We start from the raw sequence: 17,424 nt of genomic DNA on the forward strand, positions 1-17,424 counted from the left end.
CAGGATTCGGGCCCTTCTCCTTTCTATTAAATGCCCAGACGGACAAGTTGGCTCCGGGGTTTCCAGGCTTAGGTTGCCTGAAGTGTGTTTCCGGCAGCGACCAGCGTCCTCGACTATGTCAGGCCCACGGAAGGACCCGGGCAGTGTCTGTCCCCATTCCACCTGCGTTCACACACGGCTGGGGACGGCGGTGAGGTGCTGAGGAGGCTCACACAGCAGGCAGCTCTCTGCCCCAGGGGCACCCGTGGTTTGAGTGCGGGTGCGGGCCCAATTCCAATGCAGATTTCACCTCTATAGAAAACTACGCGGCGCTCTGGCATGCATATACGAAGTGGACATTAGGGGTGTCTTTGCCAGAGGCCTTGGCTTGACCTCACTTCACACTCAAGGAGAAGAAATCTAAGTCCACAGAGCTCAACTGCAAAAGTTTTCCAATTACAGAGCTCTGACAGGTCAGCCCACGTTGTCATCTTGTCTGTGCGCAAGCATGGGGGTTCGAATAGAGCGAAGACAGTTCTAGGTTTGTCAGTCGCCGAACTCCAGGCATCTCTGTAGCTCCGGCATCTAAAGCCGATATTAGCATAAGGGAGGTGTCCAATGAACGTCTGAATGAATGAAAAGGGCTGGGAACCAGAGTGAGCGGGAAGCCACTTGGAAAACACCCATTTGAGGAGGTGTTTCATCTAGGCCTGTGAAACGCGGCAGATTTTCCCAGGACCCCTCCTCCCTTCCCCTCGGCCCCGCCTCCTGACCCCTCCATTCCCCGTCCCCGTTGTAATCCCCTCCGGTTTTCCTCAGTCTCCACGTACGTCCCTCAGGGCGCGTTCCAAAACCCGGATAACCGGAGCACTCCCCATGGACCACACTGAGGGCTCGCCCGCGGAGGAGCCGCCTGCGCATGCTCCATCGCTTGGGTAGGTTTCCAGGGAAGGCAGCGAGCAGGATCCCTTAGTCCGCGGGCGGCGCGAGGCGTCTGGCTCTTCGCGGCGGCTGCGAGGGGAAAAGAAGCGCGGGGGCTGGGTGGAATCGAGGAGTGAGGAAAAAGGGAAGGGGCGGGGGAGAGGGACCAGGGAAGGCGTCAGGGGGAATCTCGCGAGGGTTGGAGTTTTGGCGAGAGTTTGTGGAAGATGGCGCCTGTTGTGACAGGGTAAGTCTGGGGGAATCGGAGCGCTGGGAATCGGGAAAGTTGCGGGCGTCTCGCAGCCCGTGGCGGGCGGCGTGTTCGGGGCAGCGGCGCGCTTGGCGTCCGGGGCCGCGGGGGCGGCGTCGCGTGCGTCGAGCGCGGCGGCGGCGTGTGGCCGTGCGGTGCTCGCTCTGCGCCGCCGTGGCTCGGGCTCCGGCGCGTGAGGGCGGGCGGCGGCGGCAGCGACGCCGGCGGGTGCGGGCGTGAGTGCGGCCGGGCGCGCGGGGCCCGCGGGCGCCGTGCGGGGCGCGCGCTTCTTGCACCTCCGCCCGCCTCTAGCGTCTCCGTCCGCGGGCCCGTATTCCGGCCCCGCGCAGCTTTGTTCCTCCGGGCGGTCGTCGCCTCCTCGCCGGGCCGGTGTCCCCGGCCCCGGGCGCTTTGTCTTCCCCGCTGCCCCCCGCGACTCTCTACCCCCGGCCCTTTGTTTCACCGCCTTGGGCGCTTTGTCCGACCCGGCGCGCCCCGCATCGCTTTTCCATCTCCTCCCCTTAGCTGTCCTTCCTCCCGTGCCCCTTTGTTGTGCCCTTTGCTATTCGGTAGCTCAGTGACCTGCCACAGCCCAGGCACCAGATTTCTGTCTTTTAATTTTTCTTCCATTATTTTTCTCACGTGTTTTCCTCTCACCTTTCGATTTGGTACTTGATCACTCCTGGAGTCTTTGTCTCCCCCATTCAGTGGCTTTTTCACTTGGCACCCCCTTCCCCTCCCATCATCGGTTGATTTATCCACTACCCACGGAGTATGTCGGCTGAACTGTCTCAGCCTCAGGGACTCCATCTGGTGCTTCTGCGCGCAGACAGACCCTACGGTTTGTTGTTGTTTTTGTGGGTCTTAAAGAGGCGTGGAGATAGTTTCCTCCTCGGCGTTCCGTACCCTTTTCTCTCGGGATTATGTGTACACGCACACACACCTTTCTCTCGGGATTACAATGTCTCTAGTTTTCTTCGCGATCTCTTTGGGCGCATGGTTGTTTTGCTTGGAAACAGTAGCCCTGGAAAAAGATCTAGTCTTTTGGTTATTGCTCTTCTACCCCCGCCCCCTTTGCCCTTAGGCCGTTTCTGATGGCCTAGGCCAAGGGCAGCTGTCGTAGATTTGCTTCTGGGTGTTGTAGGAAGGTTAAAAGAGGTGCGAGGTTTGTTTTTGTTTTTGTTTTGTGTTGGTGTGTGAGACTCGTTTCAGATATCCACGTTAGCTATTCATTAGGTACGTGAATAGTAGTAGCGTCAATTTTGATGTTAAAAACTTCTGAATATTTGTGCGGAAAATTTCAGCATTTTCTAGACTATAAGTCTAAAGTTAGTTATTTTACCATTAACTTCTGCTCCCTAAGGAAAAGGGAGGCATCCTTTTTGGGAGTTTGATATAAATGTTTTACTTTTTCTTCATCATTAGTTTATAATTATCTGCTTTTGCTCTGTAGAACGTGACAATCCTTCTGTCCCGTCTTTGGAGTTGAAATGAGGAACACGCTTAAGAGTGCAGTTTCTGGTTGATGAATACTGCTTCTAGAATCTTTGTGGAATGCATTAATCAAATGCAATTAAAAGACATTTAAGTAGTAGTCTTAAGTAAGGTGAAGTCACTTCTAATGTTAAAGGAGCTTTAAATTGTTCACAGTGCTTATTGTTATGGTAATGTAAAAACTGGGAGTTGTGTGCGTGGGGGAAGGGTGGTGTGGTGTATTTAAATAGCCTGAGTATTCTGGTACTGGGGGTTAAGAAGTATTCAATTTACCAGGATTACTGGATTGAATATATTGTTCAAAAATTGGTCCCCCCCCTTACTAGTTGATCACTCATTTTAGAAGTTGTGTTAACAAAATCATGTGGAGTGTCATTTCCTTTATAAACTAAAGTCCCACATAAAGTGCTGCTAGTAGAGGATGTACAAGATTTAGTGTGAGGAATGTTGTTAAACATTTTTTTTTTTTGAAGGCTGCGATTGGAATTAGTAGTTTGAATTTTATTTAATGGAAAATCTTGTTTCCTAATTGATACGTGAGGGTTTTGTGAAAATTTGCAGTCTGGGTTCCATGAGTGGATTTTACCTGTAATCATTTGTCTCCTGTACTATTTCTTTGTGCATAATCATTCTTTTGAAGGTAAAATCTTGACTACACTTCTTCTGACTCTGAACAAAAATGTAAATATAGTGTAATGGAATGTATTTTGTTCTGACTTGTACATATAGGAATGATCACACAAAAATCATAAAAGCAACTTTTACAAACTGAGTTGTGTGGGTTTTTTGTTTCTAAATTGAATTAAGACCTTTATTTTGTGATCATATGAAACAACGCTTTTACTAAATTATATCAAACAGCAGCATATTTAGAACATACCGGGTCAGTTGTGGTTGGGACACTTTCGTTCTCATTAGCGGCTATTAAAGCTTTAAATTTATTGTCCAGGTATATTGCAAATGGGTCTGCATGGTGTTCTCAGGAAAAAAAGAAGATGCTTACTTGTAGTATTTTCAGATCTGTTCTAATACATGCTTCTATGTATTGGATTATTTAAATTAGGTTATTAAAAAGTAACCTCTTGTCCGATAACAACAGATTTCTGTCCTTAAAAGGGTAAGATAAAAAATGGTTTGGGAGAAAGCCACTCTTGCCAGCTGTACATTAAATAATCTTTGGCACTCTGGATGGATAAGGTATTAGGGAAAAAATGGTGTGTTTGAAAGTTTTTACTAATCTTAATTCTAGGATTGGGTCATTTTAAAAAATAAAGTTTAAAAACTTATGATGTGGCTTTAAAACATTTTTTTGCTTCCTCCTAATACTAAATTTCATGTTATTTCAACTAGGGGCAGTATTTTCTCATGGATTGACTAAAAGTTGTTATTCTTGGCATCTGGCTTTATGATTATTTCCAAGTTACTCTACTTCCCCTGGGCCAATTTCCTAACTATGTAGTAAAATGGGAATTGTAATAACTTGCCACATCTGCACAGGATGGATTGCTATGCCTCAGGATTTGCAGAGAGCATCCTTGGATGAAAGGTGTGGTTAAGGTCTAGGAATTGTTACTGAAATAAGCTGATGTGAAGTAGGTCATATTTTATAGGAAGTCAAGTAGGAGGTTATAAACGAAGTTCTTGGCAAGTTACAGTGGTGATAGTGGGATGAAAAAAATAAAAATATGTATTATAGTTTGGGTAATAAAACCAGTACATTTTTTCCCCTATAAGCTTAGAGGGAGAGGGATTAGTAAAACAAATTACAGGGTGGTGTATTTGTTGTATAAGAAATTGAAAATCTGTCAGACTCATATGTAATAACACATTGTAAAATTATGGGATGCTTTCCCTCTTTTGATCTGTTTTCTGCATATGGTGTTTTTTTTTTTTTTTAAGATTTTATTTATTTATTTGACAGAGAGAGATCACAAGTAGGCAGAGAGGCAGGCAGAGAGAGAGAGGAAGGGAAGCAGGCTCCCTGCCGAGCAGAGAGCCCAATGTGGGGCTCGATCCCAGGACCCTGAGATCATGACCTGAGCTGAAGGCAGAGGCTTTAATCCACTGAGTCACCCAGGTGCCCGGTGATTTTTTTTAAGTTTTTATTTTATGCATATGGGTAGTATGTTTTAAAAATGGTGGCACAAAATGTTTTCATTAGCCTCTAGGCCAAATCTGTAAATAGTAATGACTATTTCAGTATCCCTTATAGTTTTTAATGCTTTGTTACTTGCTCTAAAGAATATTTTCTAACAGCCAAGGCCATGATTTCAGGGTTGGCCCTTGATCTAGGAAAGTGTTTTACATTTAGGAGATGCTCCTAAGATACTCACTTAACAAACAAAACCTGTTGCTTCTGTTCTTGGTAGATGGTACAACATCCCAGCTAAGTTTCCCAAGCGAAGTTTCTGGATTCCTTACACTAACGCTTCATATTTAGACACTGAGAACTGAAAATTTTCCCTCCTGAAAATCTCTTGTATCAGTGTCATTCATCCCTACTGCCACAATTCATGTTCTCATTATTTCTCATATGAGTTAGTATAAACATTGGTAGCTTCCTTTTTCTGTTTGTAGACTCACCTCCTTTATCCAGATTCCACAGTCTAAAGAGCAAATCTGATCACTTTACTTCTTAGTTTAAAAACCTTTCAATGGCTCCCCCTAGCAGCCTTCATTAAAGAGGCAGTGGAGTAGAGAGTATGAGCTCATATTTAGCATTTAATCCGGACTGGGTTCCAGTTCTGTCCCTGCCATTTAAAACCTCTTAACACTGACAAGTGATCTGACTTCTCTTTGCTTTTTTCCATCAATTGCAAGATAATTACTCTTAGTTCAGTGGGTTTTGGTGAGGATTGACTGTGAGAAAACATTTAGTAGGATACCTGAACACATAGCAGATGCTCAAATAATGTTAGCTAGTTAGGCATATATGGTTCTCTGTAACTATTTCATTTACTTTTTCTCTAGCTGAACTGTATGCCTTTCTTTCCTCTAATATTCAGTGCTCTGGCTATATTTAAGAATCTGTAGTTCCCTGGGTGGGTTTAGCAGTTTAATGCCTTCCAGTACATGAAAAGTGCTGGTATTAGTGGGTTATTATTCAAGACTTAGGTCTGGGGATATTCTAACGGGATCTACCAGCCTGGATTCAGTACCCCTGTAGTGTGTTCTTAAAGGACTCAGGAAAATTCTCTTGGAAGTGTCATACTGAGTTGTTATTGTCTGTCACGTTCAGAGGCTGTTCGTTAGTTTCCTGGTGGCAGATACTTTTTTATTTTAAATGATCATTTATATGTTCTTATACTCAAAAGAGTGTCCAATACATGATAGGGACTCCGTAAAAAGTTTTTTTGAACAAATGACTCAAGAATACTTCGAAAGCTTGGTGCAACCTGGTGCCTGTAGTCAGATTTTGATGTGCATAGGGGATGTATTGATTCTCCAGGAAATTTAATCGCTGAGGTACCCAAAAGAATTGATATTTTCAGCTACAGGCATTCTCATAGCCTCTGAGAACATAATAGTGCAATCTTAGCCAGGAGTTCCTTTGGATTATACTATATTGTTTGTACAAAACTGATAAGCTTAAATTTCACATTTTGTTTTTTTGTATAGTTGACCAGTATTTCTAAAAGGGTTTCATTATTTTTACATGTTTTAATTTATTCTTAGATGCATTAAAACTTAAGACTCTGTGGACTGCTTCTTTTGGGGAGGGGGTGCATGCCATAGAACCAGATAATAACCTGATAATCATGATAATCTTCAGGAGGCCTCAGGAATTGTGGACAGGTTACAGTTTCTCCAAGCTTGAGTTTCTGCCTCTATAAGAATAGGGAATGATAATTTTGTTGTATTTATCTGACAGGCATATGACTATCAAATAAAGTAAAAATATGTTAAGTTATAAAAGTCAAGTAAAACATATATTTAAGTGATTTGTAAATACTAAAGAACTGTATACAAATATTTTCATTGTAACAAATCGTTTCTCCTGCTAACCTTTCACAGGCAGGGTTCAGGTTGGACTTTTTATTTTGTGGTTTGTGGGTCATGTTTTAGGAAGGCAGCAGTGTATTTAGTGCAGAGGACCGCAGCCCTTGAAATATGTGCCTTGGCATTTTGAGCAGACATATTTGGTAAATTACTGTTCGACCATGGATGTTGTCATTGAGTCACCCCCAACTTTTGGGGTCTACTTGTTACTGCTGTCTTCTCTGCTTAGACAACTGTAATAATGTAGAAATGTTGAATGCCTGACTGCTAACCATCCTTCATACACCCTGCCCACAGTTCTGGATGCTCCTTAGGCCTAGCACAACATCATGGTGTCACTTACGCCTCATTAGGCCTACTTCTGCTTCAGGGAATGAAATGATATCCTAGTAGTATGAAAAGGATAATATGTTTCCTGAACATACTTCTGAGGAAAAGCCAGTGTTAGAGGCACTCTGACTTGAGTTGTATAATTGATAGTAATTACCTATCTGCATAAATATTTGTGTAGGTTTCAGATTGGTCATGTTCATGGCAGACTTAGAAATATTTGCACTATTTTAAGTTTACAAAAACAGTACAGAAACCACTGCTGCTTAGGTATCCTGAGTTACAAAAACCTTGGGATGAAAATGCTGCACCTGTTGGATGTGAGCTGAAATATACTAGATAATCAAGTTGACTATTTTTAACTCTCCTCCCACACTTCCTTTTCTATATTCAGTAGTTTTAACTTGGCCTTAGAGCTAATGTTTTTTTCTGCGCATTGTTAATTAGATGATAGAATTATAAAAAGTTTATATAACCAGGAAAAATGTTTATCACTTTATGAAACTCTGTTATTTTTTATTAGTGTGGTAAAGATTGTGTTCTATAACTGCAGTATTAGTTGTCTTATAAAGATCAGAACCAATGTTGTAGGGTTTTTTCTTTTTTATTATGAAAAATCTATTTTGAAACTAGTTTTTCTCCAGACAGAATATACTAGCTTTTGGCTGGTTTGCATAATTGGAAGAAGGGTATTTGTTCCCTTATTGGAAAACTGCAGACCCACTAAGATCTTGCCTTATTTTGCTAACATACCTTTTATTATTATTATTATTATTATTTCAAAGATTTTATTTATTTATTTGACAGAGAGAGCGCGGGCACACCGGCAGGAGGAGCAGCAGGCAGAGGGAAAAAGGGAGAAGCAGGCTCCCTGCAGAACAGGGGGAACCCGATGTGGAACTCGATCCCAGGACCCCAGGATCATGACTTGAGCCAAAGGTGGACTTGAGCCACCCAGGCACCCTAACATACCATTTTTCAAAAAATAATTGTTTGAGAGAGAGAGAGAGAGTGCATGCATCAGGGGGAGGGGCAGAGGGACCCAGAAAGGGTTAGAATCTCCAGCAGATTTCCCACTCAGCAGGAAACCAGCCACATGGGGCTGGATCTCATGACCCCAAGATCATGACCTGAGCTGAAACCAAGAGTAGGATTCTCAACTGACTGAGCCACCCAGGCACCCCATTTTTTGTTGTTGTTTTTTTTTTAAGATTTTATTTATTTATTTGACAGAGAGAGATCACAAGTAGGCAGAGAGGCAGGCAGAGAGAGAGAGAGAGAGAGGGAAGCAGGCTCCCTGCCGAGCAGAGAGCCCGATTCGGGGCTCGATCCCAGGACCCTGAGATCATGACCTGAGCCGAAGGCAGCGGCTTAACCCACTGAGCCACCCAGGCGCCCTTTTGTTTTGTTTTTAATAGACTTTATTTTTTGGAGCAGTTTTAGGTTTACAGCAATATCCAGGGGAAGGTACAGAGATTCCCCATGTTCTTCCTGCCCCTGTAAAGACATAGCCTCCTTCATTATCAACGTCTCAGCAGAGTGGCCGATTTGTCATAATTGATAAACTTGCACATTATTATCTGAGTCATAGTCTACATTAGACTTTGTCCTTTGGGTTTGGACAAATGTGAATGTATCCACCAGCGTAGTATTTTACAGAGTAGTTTCATTGCCCTAAAAATCTTGTGTTCTGCCCACTCATCCCCTTCCCACCCCTAACCCCTGCAACCACTGAGCTTTGTATTGTCTCTTCAGTTCCTAGCATGCGTTTTCCAATCATTTAATTTTTGGTTTGAGTATGAGAAAATTTTTCATTCAGAAAATTATATAGTTCTGTACAGAGCTCCTGATCCCAAATACCAACTGGAGGAAGCAGAAACATTGAGGTTCCCAATCATGAAGGGAGGGGTTAAGGGAAATGCCTATAACCGTGCTTTAGTATAACTGCTTAAATATGTTTTAAATAAACAATTGCTGAACACATAATAGGTGTGACTGCTATGTTAGCAGTTTTATAAAGGTGGCCAAGAAGTTGTCTGGTAAAGCTCATGATTTAGTGGAAAGTGCATAGATATAACAAAGATTCTAGGTGCTGTAACATGTATAATGTTGGTGGGAACACAGGTGTGAATGATTATTTTAATTGGAGGAGAGTTCTTAGAAAAGGTGAGAGTCTGTAGGGGTGTTAGGAAATAAAACTGGAAAAGCATTTGGGCCTTCTTGGAGGACCTTGAATGCAAAGTTAAGGGCTTGGATGTCAATCAGGGTTTGGGGTAAGAGGGCATTCATTGAACATTGTCAGAGGTGAGGTGGGGTGTAATCAGTGTCATATAGATTGGGGTGGATGGAGACCATAGGAGAAATGTACCCAAGATCTGATCTTCATAGTAGCAGGCCTAGGAATGGAAAGAACAGAACAGCTTTTTGAGACAGGATGGTATTGGGAGCTTTGGAATCAGTACTCTGTAGACAATCTGTGGCTACAAGCGTTTCACTTAATCTGGTTTGCCCTTGTCTGAAAAATTGGAGAAAACAATACTTCGTGGTATTGGTGTGAAGGTTATATGAGATATGAGATTGTAATATGCCTAGCTCTGTTCTAGGAGTAGTAGTTGCTCAATAAACAGGTTCTTCTCTTCCCCTTATCTGGAGTAGAATTTAAAAGATAAGATGGGGGAGCAGGGAAGGGTGGAAGGAAGGCAGGGTGGGGGAAAACCAAATAATAAAGCTGGGTGAAGTGATTAGAAATGGGAAAGTCTGAGTGAGGTGAGCAGGTACAAGAAAACCTACATAACAGTGTTTTGTTTCCTTTAGCTTTTGAACAAATGCTGAATACTTAATTTGCATATTTCTGTAACATTTTTACATACTTTTGTAACATTTAACATCTTTCTGCAGTTATATAAATATATCTGTATTGAGTGTTTCTCCCCTTCTAAATCTGATTTGTCAGCCAGCTCTGTAAGGACAGGATCAGTATTTTACTTACCTTGCATAATTATGTCGCAATTGTTAGCCGAAAACGTTACTTGCTAGATGAATAGGACTTGAATGGATTTAATATATAAACTTGCCACTAGGTGGCACTTACTCTGAGTGATAAATCTGACGTTCAGCGTTGATTAGTTCTTCTAGGAACCCATGGAGAAACTGACCGCCTGGATTATGGTTAGCTTTCAGCCATTCCTGGGCCATACTTTTTGAAGTGGAATATGAAACATACATTAAATAGAAAACTCAAAGTATTGAAAAATAGAAAAGCATAATGCCATAACATGTCCTGTAGAAAGAAGCTGAAAGGAAGCTCAGTGAAATTGCGCAAGTGACCAAATTCTCCATCTCCAAACGTATAGACAGTGAAGCCTTGGTGGTTAGATTTTAGGCGATGATTTTTATGGTTAAAGGAGAAGACTGTAGGAAGTTGTTTCTTACTGGATTTACTGAAAGATGATGATGAAGTTTGTAGAGATACTAGACTGTGATTCTGTGTTACTTATGTTTTGGTATAGTGTATTCTCCGTATAACATACCATAGTATGTAATTATATCCAGTGTGACAAATGTTAGAGATTGTTAAATCCATTAGATTCAAGAAACTTCAGAGCTGGAAAAGACCTCACTAATCATGTGTTCTAAAGTAACTAATTTTTTTTTTAAGATGTTATTTGTTTATTTGACACAGAGAGGGAGAGAGAGTGAGTGAGCGTGCAAGCAGGGGGAGAGGCAGAGGGAGAGGAAGAAGCTCGATCCCAGGACCCTGGGATCATGACATGAGCTGAAGGCAGGCTTAACGGACTGAGCCACCCAGACACCCCTAAAGTAACTACTTATTTAAACGAAGGCACAGATAGACTGAGTAATTTCCAGTTGGCTAATGGCTGAGACCCATTCAGTAATTGAGCTGAGTCTAGTTCTGGTTTGTTTTTTAGGGAGAGACTTGTGCTGGTCTTTTTTCTATATACCACTCCTCTGCTTTTTAATGTTACATGCTCTTTGCTTTGTCTTTGTTTTTCCTGTGAGTGTGGACTTAACACCAAGAATACAAATCTCTCAGTCCCAAGCTTGGTTTGAGGGCTGCTGCCAGTGTTAATAAACCATCAGCTCTGAGCTTGCCTTTTCTTTCCTCCTTGGCTGTTTTCCTGTGCTTGATGCTGCTTATGTTCTCTGTCTTATAGTTTTGACTGACCAGTGTTCTGTTTTAGAACACATTTGTTCTCAGTGCCCACTTGTCACCCACTCTCTTTAGTTGTCCCTACTCTAGAACTGTGTGGGTTATGGCTTACCTGGCTCACCCCAGTGTCTGCCTCTTGCCTCGCTAGCATCTTAGTTCTGCCACTTGTACTAAATTGCAGCTTGTTGTTTCCAGAGCCTCTGGTAGAGAAAATGGATGGACAGAAAAAGAGATTTAGATTAAAGACCGTCATATAAGGAAGGAGGCTATAACTTGAAATTTTACACTAGAAGATGTACCATTTATGAACCTGGTGATTTTTATACAGGGGTTTTTCTAACGTATATGTCAGGACAGTATTATTCCCTGACTGTGGAATTCATTAAATGTGTTGTATCTATTATCTGTGTTTAACCAAACGTCAGGGAAGTGAATTAAATCCATTTCAGCATTCCAAAGATAGTAGTGTTAGTTTTAGTAATTTACTTACAGTTTATAATGAGTGTTGTCATTTGATTAAATGGATAGTACTGAATTAGTGGGAGTTGCCACTTAACTACTGTGATGTTAAAAAAACAAACTTGGTAGCTGTAGCTTTCAAAGATTATTTCCCAATTATTAGTAAACAAGCCATTTTTTATCCTGGCCTACTCCACGATATAGGGGAAATCTTTTACGTATAGGATTTAGGAACATACCATTTACTTAAACCTGGTTTCCAAGGATGTAACTCCTGAAAGTTGTCAGTTGGTAAATTAAATATCTTAAATTGTATTAGAATTTAAATTAACGTGGTAGCTTAGATGTGCAGTTGATTTATTTTTTCATCTCATTTTTAGCTTGTTTTTCTAATTCAGTCAAGTGATTGTTGATGTGGGACTTTTTCTTAAGGGTTAATTAATGTCATCCGTAAATACTTGGATTATGTTTTCTGTTGGAAAAATGTATACAAGAAATTCAAAAGTTATTTGAATATATTATGAAAAGTCAGCTGCTGTAGTCTTCCACCAGGAAATTAACTACTGTGAACAATTGGGAGTATAGTCTTCAACTTTTTTTTTTTTTTTAAGTGGAAATGCTGACATTCTATTAAATGTCAGTAGTTTAGTAAACATATAAAGGGGTTTTAGGGAATTGACATTTTGTTGAGTATCTACTGAGTCCTCAACTACATTGAGAGAGATAGTATCTTCATTTTATAGTTAAGAAGTCTGAGGGTCTGGTATTTAGTAATTTAACTCAAGTTCATGAAGCTTTACTTCTGCCTCTGCCATTCATTGCCCTGCCTGTACTGATAAGAGCTTTTGTCTCTACCTAAATGAAAACCACCTGAAAGCTTCCAAGCTCTTTCCTAGGTGGCAAGCAGTGCCAGAGAGAATTCTAATAAAGTTTATTATATTAGATTATTACTTTAGATGAAGTATTAGGTTTACTATTTGATTATTTGAAAAATAAATATTCTAGAAATGCATTCAGAGTTAGATTTGATGATGTATTTATAACCATATTTTTTCAATGAAGTGTCTTTTTCTTCTTTTGTGTAATAACTTTATTTTCCAGGTGATACTTTTTGTCAACTTATTTTTTTTAAGATTTTATTTACTTATTTGACAGAGATCAAAAGTAGGCAGAGAGGCAGGCAGAGAGAGAGAGAGAGAGAGAGAGAGAAGCAGGCTCCCTGCTGAGCAGAGAGCCCAATGCCGGGCTCCATCCCAGGATCCCGGGATCATGACCTGAGCCGAAGGCAGAGGCTTTAAGCCACGGAGCCACCCCACTTTTTGTCAACTTATATGAAGTATTTTCTCCTGCTGTTTCATTTGTCATTCAGTTTTATTATTGTCTTGAGTTTAAAATTTTAATGTAGTCAAATTTCTAGTTTTGCCTTTGGCTTTATGTTTTGTCTTCCTCACACCTGAAATTATGAAAGCATTCTTTTGCTTTTCTTATAAATGTTCTTTTACAATTTAAAAAATTATTTATCCCTTTAACCCTTCTGGGAGGTTTTGGTTGGTTGGTTTGTTGGTTTTTTGTTTTTTTTTTTTTCCTGTGTGTTATGTGATGAGGCTCTGACCTTATTTTTTCTAAGTGTATAACCAAATGTATTGTTTTCATATACTCAGTTTTTTCTGTCTTCTGTTGTATCGAGTTGTGCTTCTTAAAATGAGATCCTTGGAGGGCAGCAGTGGGCAAACTTTTTAAAATGCACATTCTTTCACTCCACCCCAGACCTCCTGTCTCTGAAGCCCTGGAGGAATAGTCTGGCAGTCTGTTTTATTTAGCAAGCCGTCCAGGTGATTTTGATGCCTGTTGAAGTTTGTAAATCATGGTTGAGAACTCCTCCCTGCTCCTGCACTGGATCCCATCCCTTCTCAGCTACTCTAGAACATTGGGGTAGCCAGCTGCCTTCCCTGTCTCTCGTCTCAGTTATTACCTTTCTCTTGAAGTATCCTTGACAGTATATAAACATGCTCTTATTTCTCTGGATTCCGCATTCCCCTTTTAGTTTTCTTTTTCTCCTTTGCCCTTTGCAATAAACTTCCTATGCAGAGTTCTTTCTGTCTCCACTCTCCATTCTCCCTAAACCTACTTAAGCCAGGCCTTTATCTCCACCATTCCACAACAAAACTGCTCCTCTTGTTAAGCGTCTGCCTGCGGCTCAGGTCTCTGGGTTCGAGCCCCTTATAGGGCTCACTGCTCAACTGGGAGCTTCTCCCTTTTCTGCCTGTTGCCCCTCACCCCCCTGCCCCCCATTGTGCTTGCTCTGTCTCCGTGAAATGAATGAATAAAATCTTAAAGAACAAAACCAAAAAACCCCTCCTCCCCTTAACTTACCATGTTAAAGTATGGGTGAATGTAGTGGTGAGTTTTTTTCATCTGTTACCTGACTTGATCAGCATTTGATATCTTGGATCACTGCCTTCTTGCTCAGATACTTTTAATTTGTCTTGTAGGATACAACTGTCCTCGGTAGCCACCTTGCTGGTACCTTTTTCTTGGTCTCCTTTCTAGTACTTTCTCATTCTACCACATTTTTCCTGCTTTTTATCACACATTCTGTACTCTTTCCTGTTTTATTTTTCTCTCTTACATGTATCAATTTCTCATGATATGTATTCTTTGTCTTTTGATTTTGTCTATCTCTGCCCTACTAAAATAGAGTGCTTGTACAAATAGATGATGCTCAGTTTTCGTGGAATGAGTGAATGAACCAATGAAGTGTTTTAGCAGTGTCACTTTTTGAATGCTCTTTTCTCCTGGATTTGAAATCCTGCTTATATTCCTGTATGTTATAAAGTCTTATGGGCCCCCAGTATTAGTACAGATTTATCTAATGTGTTTTGAATATAATCTGTTACCTGAATGTGGTTCAGTAGCCTTGAGATCTGTTGTTATATTTAGCCTTTGCCACTGTCTGGTGTGGAAGGTAGTATTAATCTGTTTTATAGAAATTTAACCAAATGGACTTGCTAGTTGGTGGGGGAGTTGGAATTCAGACTCATGTCTCTGGTTTCCAGTTTCATTGTGATGAGCATCTTTTTTTTTTTTTTTTTTAAAGATTTTATTTATTTATTTGACAGAGAGAGATCACAAGCAGGCAGAGAGAGGAGGAAGCAGGCTCCCTGCTGAGCAGAGAGCCCGATTCGGGGCTCTATCCCAGGACCCTGAGATCATGACCTGAGCCGAAGGCAGCGGCTTAACCCACTGAGCCACCCAGGCGCCCCTGATGAGCATCTTTTAATGATTGTGTAATCTAGTATGTGATAATGCTACTGGGCATTCCTCCTCTCCACACCCCCTTTCCCCAAATTCATCTTTTTTGTCCTCTGTCTACATGATTGATTGTGCTCTCTAACCAGAAGATCCCCTTCCCTTGGTCTAGCCAGAGTAAAGATCTGAGACAGAAGTGTGAAGTTGAGCAGGGAATTGGTTTATGTGGGATTTTTTTTAAAGTAGACTTTATTTTTTGGACACGTTTATGTGGGATTTTTGTCTCTGCATTTCGGTTTATGATTTTGGCAGAAAGTTTGTAGAAAGAACACAGACTGGAGGTCATGAAACAGATTCTGTTCATTAAGAAATTTGGTGATATCTCTACTTCATTTTTTTTTTTGGCGTGCATGATAAATATCTCTTTGATCTAGGCTTTAAGTTACATATGATACTGTATGTGTCAGAGAACTTAGAAAATAAAATAATGCTTGTACTATAAAGATGAAAAGTATTATTCTTAAGAGTGACTTGAGTCTCATACTTTTGGTACTCTAGATACATTCATTCTTTGTATTATACTGGAGTACTTTTAATTTTGTTTTATGTCAAACTGTTTTATAAATGTAATTTTAAAGTTTTTGCTGCAAATGTTGTTTTTCTAAGACAGCAGCTGTGGATGTGGCTTAAAAACTGATTAGCATCTACAATGATGAGCCTTTATGGAGCAATGAAAGGCTGCTTACAAATTGTAGCCGTGGTTGAAATGAATTGTGTGTTTGTTATTTGTGAATCCCTAAGGGTAAATGTGTTCTGAGTGGGGTGAGTTAGGATAGTACAAACTGAGAGAGTGTTTCTGTTCTGGTAATCTCTGGAGCAGTCATTTCTGCTACTGCTATTAAGACTGAAGGAATTTAGAATATTTTGCTTAACTACTTTGATAGACTGTTTCTTTAAACATGTTATTCAGATATATGTAAAGGTAAATTGTAGTTTTAAGATATTTTATGACATGGTTTCTGTCATCAGATATTTTTACTCACAACTACTTTGTATAATAGCTCTTGCGAATGATCTTTACCTGTGTCTACGGTTTAAAACCCTTAAGTGTTGGGTTGTTTGGGACTTAAGTATTTTCTATTTGGTATGATTAGCTCATACGTATCAGTAGTTATAGGCACAGTGCATATACCCATTTTTATTTCAAAAGCTTACGGTTTTAATATGTTACTGAACAGGTTGAAATAGTTAACTCTTAAGTTATTAAAAGTAGTTTTACTCCAAGATATTAAATGCTACATCTAAGAGTTGAGCTACAAGAAGTAAAGGGGTTGTGGTATTTTCTATGAAGATACCTAGAAGATAAATTTCTCAAAAGAATTCTAGAAAGTGTTTATTTTTTTAAAAAAGGAAGAGTGGAAAAGTGACATTTGGAACAAATGAGGATCCAAGAGACCAAAAAAACCCCACCGCAGTAATATGTGGGATTATGGCCAGTATTTCTGAATGTCTTAGAATATATATTTGCAAATCTCTGACCTATTTATATATTTAAATGATCAAAATAGATTCACTTTACTTTTAAAGGCAGTAGTTAACATGCTTCCTGATCATAAATTGTTGAGTATTGAAGATATTCAAAAGTATGTTGTTAAAATTAAACTTTTTTATTAATTTTAGTGTCATTCCTTCTAGTAATAATGTTTAAACTTTGACAGTACCATCTGTTCTTTTATTGTATGGGGCATGTTTTCAGGAGGATTTTATGTACATTAAAAATAACAATTTTTCGGGGCACCTGAAGGGCTCAGTGGGTTAAGCCTCTGCCTTCAGCTCAGGGCATGATCTCAGGATTCTGGGATTGAGTCCCGCATCAGGGCTCTCTGCTCAGCGGGGAGCCTGCTTCCCCCTCTCTCTCTGCCTGCCTCTCTGCCTACCTGTGATCTCTGTTGAATAAATATATAAAAATCTTAAAAAAAATAACAATTTTTGTGAATTGTAGTTATTATCTGTAGTCACTTTTAGATGTAAGCGTTCTCTGTGAGTTAACTCTGATTCATCGTCAAATTTTAGGAGCGCAGATGTAGACCACCAGTGGAATAATTAGCCATGAAATATTAAGGGTTAGAGAGCCCTTTATGTAATATTTAATTTCTTGGCCAGTTTATATGAATAATTAGTTTTGAGGCAGTTAAAATTTCTTCTCTTGGGATTTCACAGTTGTTACGGATAGCTGTAATCACTAGGGAAGTAGAAATATTATTTTCATCGAACAGATGGCTTTCCTAGCACTGGTCCTTAACACTGCCTACTGAGGTTCATGTTTATGTTGGATGATTTCCTAATCACACCTTTTGAAAGATCACACCTGGTAGTAGAATATGATGCAGATGATAAAATGACTTAGTCAATTCGAGAACTTGTAAAAAGTTGAAAGTGTGTATAGTTCCCACGCTCCTGGGGAAGATAATCTGTTTGTGTTAGAGAAATCAGTAGTGGCTACTAATGCTTCATCTGTCCTTTCAGGGATTCCTTAGCTACCTCTTCCACTTTTTGACTTTCATGAGCTCTG

General features: G+C 40.4%; 1 protein-coding gene across 3 annotated transcripts in view; it reads left to right on the forward strand.

Annotated features, from left to right (window-relative positions):
• Positions 1-895: 895 nt before the first annotated feature.
• The window catches only part of RBPJ (recombination signal binding protein for immunoglobulin kappa J region), a 108,393-nt gene continuing 91,864 nt past the window's right edge, over positions 896-17,424 (forward strand). For 2 of the 3 annotated variants that reach the window (XM_047719051.1, XM_047719050.1), the window contains exon 1: positions 926-1,147. Coding sequence is in view for 1 of the 3 variants with exons in the window: in XM_047719050.1 (XP_047575006.1) it covers positions 1,128-1,147 (20 nt within the window). In the remaining 2 variants the exon portion in view is untranslated. The other variant, XM_047719049.1, reaches the window with a different exon arrangement.

The sequence above is a fragment of the Lutra lutra genome, chromosome 2, assembly GCF_902655055.1.
Source record: "Lutra lutra chromosome 2, mLutLut1.2, whole genome shotgun sequence".
Lineage (NCBI taxonomy): Eukaryota > Metazoa > Chordata > Mammalia > Carnivora > Mustelidae > Lutra > Lutra lutra.